The sequence below is a fragment of the Carcharodon carcharias genome, chromosome 15, assembly GCF_017639515.1.
Source record: "Carcharodon carcharias isolate sCarCar2 chromosome 15, sCarCar2.pri, whole genome shotgun sequence".
In the NCBI taxonomy this organism is placed as follows: Eukaryota; Metazoa; Chordata; class Chondrichthyes; order Lamniformes; family Lamnidae; genus Carcharodon; species Carcharodon carcharias.
This window is the reverse complement of record NC_054481.1, coordinates 56,939,548-56,951,947: the sequence shown is the minus strand read 5'-3', so window position 1 is coordinate 56,951,947 and position 12,400 is coordinate 56,939,548. Positions and strand designations below refer to the sequence as shown.

Here is a 12,400-nt window from a genome sequence, read left to right as displayed (position 1 = left end):
GGCCCTAAAATCTTGATGGAATATTTACAAAGCATTTGAAGGCAAATAAATTATTTATATTTATTACATGTAGCCTGCAGGGCTTGTCTGAGGGTACCTCCTACACTTACATGGCCTGCAAATGCTTATGGTTTAGGCTTGCATGTTATGAATATTGGACATTATAAGATGATTACGTTTCAGACTGGCTCCTTTAATTCAGGAAAAAATGGAATAATTTGGAGACAAGCCTGTGAAACCTCATGCTGAGTCTGCTAGGAGACAAACCCATGTGACCTGCTTGTTACGGAGTCAGAAACTCAAATTGAAACTTATCCAAAGTAAGATGCAAGCTTTAACACTGGGACACAAAGGAGGAAGCAGCCGGCCTTGCTACTGTATGTCTCAGACTCTCAGAGGCAGATTTAGAGGAGAAGACCAAAAGTAGGTGCTGCAATGCCAGCCAGGAGAAAAAGGACCACTTTTGTGGTTGATTGCCAATTGGAGTGCTGGTGAGGATGGAGCCCCTATTCGAGGAAATAACAATTATGAAGAAAACATGGCGCAGGTTTGTGGTTGTGTTAGGAAGTTAATAAGGAATATCTTTTTCTGTAGTTTAGTGTATTAGCTGCCTACTAATTAAGGTTTAGTCAACGTTGACTTTAGTTTGTTACAGTAAAAATCTTTTTAAAATGTGAAATCATTTTTTGTGAGACTTTATGTAGATCACTGGGAAATTCATCTCTTTTTAAAAGTTTTCTTTCTTTACTGGGATCATAATAATTTGCAGAACGGCCACTAGAGTAAGGTACTGAAGAATGGCTGCCATTGTTGGAATCATATCTTAGCAAGGATTCAATGCAATTAGGATGGAGGTGATTAGGGAAAAAAACTGGTAGAAACTCTGAACTGCAAATGTTTCTTGAAACTAAAGATTTATGTAGTATAGGAGTCTGGCACACATAGGGTTAATGTGGGACTGAGTGTAGTATTACCCACACATTGATGCAAGAGAACACATAACCCAACCTAGGGGTCAGTGCGGTGTTGGACAGAGCCATGCATACCAGCAGCATGGAGACAGCTCCTAGATTGTACCCATTACTGTATCTTTGTAAATAGTTCTAAGAGTCAATAAAGTTACAGTTAACCTATGTAGGAGTACAAAGATTTCTTCAGACCTATTGAATTGTAACTAACACCCTACAGCATGGTCACAGCTGGTGGAAAAAGCCCCAAATCTCTCTTAAATATGGGGACAAACTAAAATGCTGGAAGAGGAAATATTCAAAAAAACATTCCAACCTGAAAAGGAGCTCCAGAAGCAGAAGTTCAGAGGAAAAATACGCTGGAAAAAGCTCCAAAGAAAGGTTTGGAAGCTGAAGGCAGAAATTTAAAATTCTTTACAGCAGCAGAAGACTCCATTGAATCTCCTTTGGAGGTCTAGCTTCAGACTGCAGAGTCAGCAGAACTTGCAAGGGTGAGCTAAATCTTTTAAAATTCCACGCTGCAGCAAGTCCTGAGAAATCTTCAAAGTAATTCAGAGCCAGAAGTGTAGTTTGTGCAAAACCTGTCACTGAAACCTGATTCCAGAGTTGGAACCTGAAATTATGTCCAAGCACATCAGAAAAAAGAGAAAGAGTTAATTAAATAGTTTGGGAACATTGCAACTATTCAACTCAGCAAAAGGCAAGCAGAACTCAACAAACTCGTGAGTCAAAATAGTAAAACGCTGAACAAGAGAAGTCTGCCGGCAACCAATCCAGGCAGCCATTGTTAAAACATTTATTTCAAACTAAGCACCAATGCCATTGCTGGGCAGCCTGCCAAATCCGGCAATCACAGGAAGTCCCTTTGTCTCAGAGTGAACAGCGACACCATCTTGAAATTCAGACAGTTCTTGAAGCAGAACATACACTTAAAATTTTGAACATGGATCAAACTTCTACGCTTCTAAATCAATTTGGACTATTCCAAGGCCCAAATTAATCACAAAATTGGGGATTTTGAGGATAAGATTCTTTAGATGCATTATCACTTCAGGTTTAGATAAAAAGAAGAAGAGTAGGTGAACACGCTTCTTTACCCAGTAGGCCTGAATGCGGACGACATTAATTCACTGTTTTCCAATAATGAATCCTCCGCAAAATTTGAAGAGGTACTAAAATCATTTGATAATTATTTTAATCTAAGAAACAATAAAATACTCGAAAGAGCTAAATTCATTAAGAGAGTCCAACAGCCAGAAGAGCCTATTGATTCATTCAGCAATTGTCCACACAGGATGGCAGAAGGTTGCGAGTACAAAGATTTAAAATCAGAAATGATCAGCAACAGGATAGTGGTAGGATTAGCAGATGACACACACTCTGACCTCCTGCACGCAAAGGAAAATCTAACTCTGGAAAATGCAATCCAGACAGTTAGAAAGTCAGAACTCCGTGAGCAGCACAGGACCATTTTAAGGGGAGAAAATAAGTCATAGGGCAGAGGCCAATCTACAGTCCAGTTATTTAAGCAACAAAGGCACAGGGACACTAAGTCAGGGAAAGCAATACCAGAAACAGCCAGCATAATGATTATGTCAATGCTGTGGAGCGACACACACCCACAGGCAAGATCAATGTCCTGCAAGTTCAGCTCAATGCTTCCAATGCAACAGGATTGGATACTAACGCAAAATGTGCAAGGCAAAAACTCAAAAGCACAAGAGGCCCAAAGATTATCCACAAGATCAAGACTGCAAACCCAGAAGAGAGATGGCCAAGCTTCTTGGGTGAGATCAAAGATCTTGGTTTCTCATTTTGGAATGTGGGCACTTCTGTCAATGGCCATTTGACAAATTTTAAATTAGATACAGCAGCCAGCATAAGTCTTTTGGACAAAGAACCATGGTCAAAAGGCCTCTGGCTTCAAACAGGTACACTACTTCATTGACCCAGAGGAATCTAACTTACAGTCATTTGTATAATCCGGGAACCACTAAGGTATGGAGGCAAATAGATCTTAGAGCTGATGTACATCATCTGTAACCAGCCTCTCTCTCTCTCCGTCTCTTTGTCCCCTAAGGAGGGATGCCTACATAGCCTTGGATCTCCTCAAAACAACAGATGATGTTAAGACAACCACTGTCATTAACCAAACAGAACTGCAAGTTCCTGAGTAAAACAAGCAAAGTGTCCAGGCTGGGATGTCAGCTCTGAACCGTCTTCTCTCTTTGCAGAGCAGGTTTTTCCATTCTCATTACAGGTGCCAGTAAACCTTCAATAGTCAGACCAGCCAACCACCTGGGAAGTAACCACTACACCTCCAGAGGAGGAGGTAAAAGAGAGCGACCAGCAGTCCGATGAGCCTCAACCTCCGGCTCCAAAAACAGTACAGCAGGTCAACAGCAACCATCGAGCACATGCTGCAACTTTCAGCCGGCATGCCAAAGCCACAAAAGGTGCTGGAACTTGGTAGCAGCTGTCTATTGCCAACAGTGAAACGCAGAGATGAGTGTACAACTAAACTCATTATAGACACAGGAATGCTCATCTTCCACCACAGAGGACATCACCATGACCTACATGGCAACAGAAGATTCGAAAGAAATGACAAGGAGATGAATACAATGTTCACCCACCCCATAAGAAACGAGTTATGGTAGTAGCCACCGACCAGTGCCACAGCCAAACTCCAAACTGACCAAGTGCGGTTCAACACAAAAGAATGGAAGAAAAGAATGAAAACATACCCAGATGCCAGAACAACCTCCAAAGCTACAGAAAGAACCAGCCTACCACCCCTCTGACAGTAGTGCAAATGAGATATGGAAGGGGTATAAGGCCTCCAGACTGCCTGAATCTTTGAATTCAAGGACTTGAAGAGTGGAGATGGGGTAATGATAATGTAGCAATAACAATATAAATGTATGATAGTAACAACAATGTAAGGCATAAGGCAAACTATAAGCACTTAAAATACATTGAATGAAAACTTGTTTTGGGGCGGGGGGGGGGGAGGTGTGTACTAAAAGGGTCTGGCACATATAGGGTTAATGTGGGATTGAGTATAGTGTGGCCCACAGAATGATGTAAGAGGACACACAATGATGTAAGAGAACACATGACCCGCACCTAAGGGTTAGTGTGGTGTCGGACAGAGCTGTGAACCAGCAGCGTGGAGACAGCTCCTAGCTTGTACCCATTAGAAATATTTACAAATATACAGTAAGAGTCAATAATGTTACAGTTAATCCACGTACGACTACGAAGATTTCTTCAGACCTACCAAACTGTAACCAACATCCTACAACATGCTCACAACAGAAAGGAACCCAAGTAACACAAATTAGTAACACTTGGAATATAAGACAATTGGTTCTTTAAAATATTTATTAAATGGTTGCAATGGAAATTTTCAAAACTAGAGGGCTTCAGATAGTTTGTCTACCTTAGTGGTACAAAAAGATTGGAATTCATATGGAGAGGTATAGACTGGACACTCTTCCATAACACTGCATTGAATAAACCATTGGGGATATTTAGTTACAGTTCATTTTGTTTGAAAAATTCTCTAATCTTACAAAGTTTGGTGCCAAATGAACATTATGTTCAGTCAAACAAGTCCTTAACCGTGGACAAGAAGCATATCATTACGACATCAATTACACCTCTGATTCATTGCTATTAAATACTTACTGTGGTCTTATCTATTAATCTGAAGTCCAGGTACAGCAGGTTAGGCAGGTAGGCAGGAATGTACATGCTATATCGTTCATCCTCACAGATAGGATTGCCAGCCAGATTCACTGTGCGCAGCCTCTTAAATCTCCTTAGGTAGATAATCTGCAAGAATAAAATTATTGTAATCTAGATAACTGCACAGATATATTAAGCACTAAAATTAAAAAAAAACATTGACAATAAGGAAGAATATTGGGGGTCGTGGAAGTGAATGATGATCACCATTTAAATCAAATTGCTTACATTTTCCAGTTTACTGATATGATTTTTTCCAATAGAGAAGATTTGCAGGTTTACTAACGAGTCCATGTTTTCAAGATTGGCAATTCTGTTACTGTACAGACTGAGGTCTTCCAGTTTAACCAGTTCATCCAAGCCTTCAATCATCTCAATATTATTAAAGGACAAATCTAAAAGAAGAAAAACAAACTGGCATTTGTTTTTTTTTCCCAATGATCCCCTTTCCTCTCCTTTGGGTACAGTTCCAGAGGCACTGTCAGCTTTCCAGTACTTCATCCAGTTATTCATTATGTGTGGGTTTAGACAGTTACTAATCTGCATATTGTTAACCAGCAGGATTCCTTTCCATCTTTGATTTTACAACCTGCTTGCTCCTGTACCAATCAGAAAGCAAAATAAAACACCCTATAATCATACTAATACAGGACCATTTTTAAAAATGTTTTTCCTTCCAAATTTTCCTTCTTTTCTCTCAGAAAGCATAATTCTGTGGTTTGCTTTAAATGGGACTGGATGTCCTCCTTACCCAAGTGGTCTTTTTGCATGAACCTAAATAGTGAGCATTGTTTGGCTTTCCCACTCTGGAGGATACAAATCAGTTTTCACTCGACTGACAAACATACACACTTTCCAGTAGGAACACATCAGTGGAACGGATTGTGGTGCTCCTGACTCATAAGAACAGATAGTAGGCCATTCAGTGCCACGAGCCTGTTCTGCTGTTCAATTAGATCACGACTGATCTGTCATGTCTCTGGCTGAATTTTTTTTTTAAATAGCCAAAACGTAGCCAGATTAAAACAAAGCTAAGATGTGTTATATACTGATTTCTTCAGCACTTACCTAGCCACACCAGGTTGGTCAGCGTGTTCAGTCCCTCAATTTTTTCAATGACGTTATTGTCTAACTGGAGTTTGGTCAGTGTTTTGAACCGCCACAAATTGTCAATCTTTAGTATATCTATGCCGATGAGATCAGAGATTTTGAAACAATGTAAGTCACAATAAAAAAATGAATATCTATGCAAATGTTTTCTCTTGAGGGCAAAACTGCCTTACCCTAATGTGAATCTCTAGATTACTATTTTTATTTCAAATATCCACTTGTTCTAAACTTATTTCCAGTTTTCTCAATCCATCATAACTTTGCAAACCCCTCCAGCCTTAAATTCCCTCCCAAGTCTCAAGTCCTTAATTTGACACTGGCCTGCCTTCTCCTCATTGCTTTCAGCTATGTTGGCCCTACTACCAGAACACCCTCCCCAAACTTCTCCACCTTTCTTTTAAAGCCTTCTTAAAAACCCATTTCTTAAATCAAGCTTTCAATCACCACCTCTAATTCTCTGACTATGGTTCAAACTCTGTTCCTTCTCCCACTTGCCCCCCTCTCTGTGCAACACTTTGGGATTTTTAAATTTACATTAAATCTACTTTATAAATATAAGTTATTATTAGCAATCACAATAATAAGGATGGGCCATTTAGATCAAAGTGGGCTTAAGTGCAGAGCAATACATTGTTTTTCATCATATATATAATATATATATAAATTATGTATCTATAATATATGCAAGGGTGCATTCTCTGACAATCAACTGCAGATTGTTTATCAATATATCTGCAGTAATTAAGCCAAAAGCTATCAAGATTGTGTTTATCAAGATCACGAAAGACAGTCACTGGCGCAGATCTAAAACATACTTCGGTAATCAAGTTGAAGATTATGTACATCTTTGAATTCAATTCCTTCCAACTGGGCTATTTGTCCAGCCCTTCCTGATGGTCCCTGTTTCTTTACTGCCTCTTCAAGCATTTCATCATCGATGACACTGGGCTCTATTGTTTTATACAGCCGGCTCATTTTGAATGGTTGTATTCACTTAAAAAGAAAATGTTTTTAAAAAAATACTGCCAGAACAAATATTCAATTTTTTTATAACATTATAATGAACAGACTACAAATGCCTGCAGCTGCTGCAACTGTCTGTGGTTGTCGCACAGAACAGACTCACCTTTCTCTGCAAAGAGGCAAAGTGAAGGGTCACCCACACCTACTCTCACACCTCTCAGTGGAAGAGTGCACAACTCTTCTTGCAGAGGTTTCCCTCTCCACTTGCTTGTGGATGGGGGTCTATTGATTTTTTTTTTAAAGTGAGGCAATAAATAGGCAGAGGCAAATTAAAAGGATTTCAAATGCTGCTTGAAGTTTTCAATGTGTTACTAAAACATCTATCGGATTTATCTGCCTTTAATTCCCTCAGTTACCTTGGTAGCAGAGCAGAAAAATGTGGCAGCCTTGCAATTGAATTCTTACAAGTGTTCGCTGGTTCGGTTGATAACTACACCATGTATTGTCCTATTGAAAAGCAAAGTACTTCAGATGCTGGCAATCTAAAATGAAAACAGAAAGTGCTGGAAATACTCAAAGTCAGGCAGCAGCTGATCTGAGGTTTCTGTCTCCACAAATTGTGCCTGATCTATTGAGTATTTCCAACGTTTTCAATTTTTAAAAAAATGTAACACTGAGCTGTACAGACTAGGGAGAACTGAAAAATTAAAACAAACAATGGAGTGAACAATTTTTGAAGCAAGATTCTTGACAACATGATTAATATCAAATGTAGATAAGAATATGTTATAAGGCAATAATAATACATTGAAGAGTATTAAATGGCACTGTAAACTATTATATTTATGGATATGGTGTAAAATATATATCTGAGCCAAATGGATTGAAATAATTAATATGATTCATAGGGTACATTAGGCTGGAACATTAAACTTTCACCTTTGAAAACCTTGATTAAATTCTTTCTCTGCTATGTGTAATGCTTCTACTGGCACTGGATGCATAGCACGAAACTGCAACAACTGAAATTTAAGTAATACTTTTAAAAAACCCTAGGCAGATGCAGACAAAAAAGGTTGCCAAGCTAAAGGAGTTATTAATAAGGGTAACCAAATGCATGAAGAAAGAGTTGAGTTTCCAGGAGGTTCTTAAAGGAGGTGAGTTATGGAATGGAATCCCAGAGATGAAGCCTACACCGCTAAAGGGACAGATGCCTATGGTGGAGCAAAGGAAAGGCTGAGGTTAATGCACGGGTTCATTGTTGGAGAAATTAACTGTTCTGGAAGGGATAGTTGTATGGCTGGAGAATGGACAGGGCTATAAAATAATTTAAATGAGGATGAGAATGTTATACTGGAGGTGATGGGGTGCAGGAGCCAATGAAGCCAGCAAAGACAGTGTCAAGGGTGAGACCGTTATCATGAGCAGAATTTTCACCTCAGCAGGCAGGCATGCACCCTATCCGCTCGAACGTGAAATGACACGCGATGACGTCGGGCAAGTGTCCCGATGTCAACGTGTAGTCACGCAATAGTTCACTTGCGGGCACACACGGGAATCGGCAGCACGCTCGCCGACAATTAGAAGGCCTATTAAGGCCATTAAAATATTAATTAACTTCTAACAATTAGAAGGCCTTTGCACTTTTTAGGAAACCTCATCCACAGGTGGGATGAGGTTTCCAATAGCAAATAAAAAAAAAAATTTTACATCCCGTTCATAACATGTCCCTGCTCATGTGACAGAGTCACATGAGCGGGGACATTTTTTTAACATTTAAAAATTCTTTATTTTTGTTTTTCAGAACTCATCTCCCTGAGGCAGCTGTGTCTCAGGGAGCTTTTCCAGCATGCACCCGCATGCATGTGCAAAGTTCCCCACCCACCCCTGCTCCATCACCCCCCGCTACGCTCCCCCCACCCCCTATTAATCCAGAGACCCATGGTAATGCAGTGGGGACCCAGGTTCGATTTCAATTACTCATCATAAATAAAGCCTCTGAGCTTAGCTATAGCTTCAATCACTTGCCTTGCCCAAACTACCGCAATGGCAATGTGGATCACATCACCAAATCACATCTTTGTCTGTCCACCTTTCCTCTGGCACCGTCGCCTCCTTTGAACAGCTCACTCTGTTTGATCCTTCTTGTCTTGTGTTCAAACTGCTCGTTTTCTACCTCCCACTTAAGTACCATGCCAAATTTCTCACCAAGATAGCTTCATTCCCTTGGCCTCACACCAGGTTAACTTCTAATACTCATCATTTTCAACTTCCATTTCAAATTATCATGCTCTTCTGAGTTGACTGCCCTTAATCACTCCATCCATATAAACTTCCCATTCCACATAGGCAGAAAGAGGGATGGGGGAGTTAGACGAGAGACTGAACAGCAGAACCTTAAGTTACTCCCACTATCACTTGCTAGTGAGCACGGAAATAGGAAGATAGAGCCGATGAGTATGTGGCTGGACACGTGGATGGTGTAGGGGGGAGGTCTTTGGTCCTGAGATGGGACCTGTACAAGATGGACGAAAACAATATTTTTGCAGGGGGTTTTGCTGGTGCTGTTGGGGAGGGCTTAAAATAACTTGGCAGAGGCATGGGCACCTGAGAGTAGGTTCAGAAAGGGGAGAAGAATAATTGGAAATGGAAGGCAGGAAATTAGTAAGCATGTTAGAGAGGCAGAAGAAATGAAGGCTAGAAAATAGACAAAAATGGAGTTTGGCAGCGTTGAATGGTATATATAAAAATGAAAGACATCTAGGGAATAAGGCAGATGAGCTGAAAGTACAGATTGACACATATCATATGTCAATGTGTTACCATAGCTATTACCGAGATATGGCTGAAAAAAGGGCAGGAATGGCTGCTCAGTATTCCTGGTCACAGGATTTTGAGACAAGATAGAGATGGGGATAAAAAAGGAGGGGGTCACAATATTGATTAAAGAAACATCTTTGGCTATGAGGAGGGATGGTATGGTAGAAAGATCATCAAAGAAAGCATATGGGTTGAACTGAAAAACAAAAAAGGGCAATCACCTACTGGGAATGTACTAAAGACCTCAAACAGTTAGAGGGAGGTAGAAGAGCAAATGTGTAGATAAATCTCTTGGAAGTACAAAAACAGTAAGTCAGATATAGGGAGGATTTCAATTACTCAGATATTAAATGGGTGAGAATTAGTGTGAAAGACACAGAAGGAACAGAATGCAGGAGAACATTTTTAGTCAGTACGTAGCAAGCCCAACAACAAATGGCTGTTCTGGGCTTAGTTTTAGGGAATGAAGCTAAGCAGGGGGAGGCTGGGGAGCACCATAATTCAGTTAGATTTAGGACAGATATATAAAATGGACAAAGATGGACCAGGAATAAAAGTTTTTAATTAGAGAAAAGCTAATTTTACTCAGCTGAGATGTGATTTAGCTAACATGGGCTGGAAATAGCTGTTTGAAGGTAAATCAGTGCCAGATCAGTAGGAGGCATTCAATGAAGAGACAGTGAGCATTCAGAGCATGTATGTTCTCTTAAAAAGACGAACAAATCCAGAGCCTTCTGGATTTCAAGGGGCTTAAAGGATACAGAAAAAATGGGAAGCTTATGACAAATACCGAGGACTCAATACTGTAGAACACCTAAAGGAGTATAGGGGTGAAATTAAAAAGGAAACTAGAAAGCAAAGAGAGGGCATGAGAAAATATTGGCAAGTAAAATCAAGGAAAAACCAAAGATTTTTATAAATATATAAAGAGCAAGAAGATAACTAAGGAAATAGTACAGCCTATTAGGTAACCTATGTGTGAAGATGGATGACGCTGGTATGGTTCTTAATGAATACTTTCTGTCTGGTTTTACAAAAGAGAAGGGTGATATAAACATTGCTGTCAGGGAGGAGAACTGTAAAATATTAAATGAAATTAACATAGTGAGGGAGGACATATTAAGTGGTTTAACATCTTTAAAAGTGGGTATATTCCCAGGCTCAGTTGAAATGTATCCTAAGCTGCTAAGGAAAGCAAGAGAATAAATCGAGGCTCTGACCATATTTTCCAATTCTCTCTGGCTACCAGTTGTGGTGGTAGAGGATTGGAGGACAAATAACACAGTATCATTTTCTAAAAAGGGAGAAAGGGGTAGGCTGAGTAATTACAGGCCAGTTGGCCTAACTTCAGTGGTGGGAAAATTATTGGAAAAAATATGAGGGTCAATGAGGGTAATGCATTTGATGTAGTCCACACTGATTTTAGTTAAGCTTTTGATAAGGTCCCACATGGTCATGAAAGTAAAAGTCCTTGGGATCCGAGGTAAATCGGCAAATTGGATCCAAAATTGGCTCAGAGACAGGAAGCAAAGAGCAAGGTCGATAGTTGTTTTTGTGATTGGGAGGCTGTTTCCAGTGGGGCTCTTCAGGGCTCAGTACTAGCTGCTTTTTGTGGTACCATAATTTGGACTCGAATGTAGGGGGTATGATTATGAAGTTTGAAGACGATACAAAAATTGGCCATAATGTTAATAATGGCCAGAATTTTCCCACTGGCGAGTTGGGGGACGGGTCCCGCTCGCCGACGCAAAAATGACACGGGATGACGTCGGGCGGAACCCCCGACGTCATCCTGGTACACTTAAATCTTTAGGAAGGCGGGCGGACAGCGAAATCAGCTGTCTGCCCGCCAACCTGTCAATGGCCATTGACAGGATAATTAAGATAATTAAAGACCCTGCCTGTCCAACCTTAAGGTTGGCGGGCAAGCCAGGAGCCCCAGCGGGCTTCTGAAAAAACATGAAACCTCATCCACCGGCGGGATGAGGTTTCATGTCCATTTTAAAAAATTTTAATAAAGTTTCTGTGCTTCTTATTAACATGTCCCATCTCGTGTAACATTGTCACATGAAGGGAACATGTTAATAATTTTTTTATTTTTCTATTCTTAAAGTTTTTTAGACTGTCAGTAATCTCCCTGAGACAGCACTTAGTCTCAGGGAGATGTGTGCTGTTTCGCGCACACGCACGAAAGAGTGCACTTTGACAGTTGGGGAATCCCTCCCACCCCCGCACAGGAAGCGCATAGCGCTTCCCGTCAGGCAGCTCGCTGGGCAAGGCTTAATTGGCCCGCCCACTTAAAATGGTGGCGGGCCCCATTTCGGTGGCAGGGGTTGACTGCCTGCCCGCTGTTGAGCCGGTGGGACTCGCCCGCCCACCAAGGTCAAAATTCTGCCCAATGAAGAAGAAAGCTGTAGACTGCAGAAAAATATCAATGGATTGGTCAGGTGGGCAGAACAGTGGCAAATGGAGTTCAATGCAGAGAAGTGTAAGGTAATGCATTTAGGGAAGGCTGACAATGCAAGAGAATACACAATAACAGGTAGAATACTGAGACATGAAGAGGAACAGAGGGACCTTGGACTGTTTGCCCACAAGAGGTAGATAAGGTAGTCAAGAAATCATACAGGATACTTGTCTTTATTAGCTGAGGCATATAATACAAGAGCTGGGAGCTGATACTGGACTGTATAAGACACTAGTTAGGGCACAGCTGGAGTACTGCATTCAGTCTCATCACTGCATGATAGGAAAGGTATGATTTGCATGAGAGACAATACCTAGGA

The 12,400-nt window shown here is 40.7% G+C and overlaps 1 protein-coding gene across 5 annotated transcripts in view; it reads right to left on the bottom strand.

Moving 5' to 3' along the window:
* Positions 1 to 12,400, bottom strand: part of drc3 (dynein regulatory complex subunit 3) — a 64,329-nt gene that overhangs the window by 40,278 nt on the left and 11,651 nt on the right. For 4 of the 5 annotated variants that reach the window (XM_041207087.1, XM_041207086.1, XM_041207083.1 and 1 more), the window contains exons 2-5: positions 6,647 to 6,824; positions 5,790 to 5,906; positions 4,950 to 5,116; positions 4,662 to 4,808 (exon numbers count right to left, since the gene is read on the bottom strand). In XM_041207087.1, the coding sequence (XP_041063021.1) occupies positions 4,662 to 4,808; positions 4,950 to 5,116; positions 5,790 to 5,906; positions 6,647 to 6,806 (591 nt within the window). In that variant the 5' untranslated portion in view covers positions 6,807 to 6,824. Of the gene's footprint in view, positions 1 to 4,661; positions 4,809 to 4,949; positions 5,117 to 5,789; positions 5,907 to 6,646; positions 6,825 to 7,210; positions 7,294 to 12,400 lie in introns of those variants that run through there. The other variant, XM_041207085.1, reaches the window with a different exon arrangement.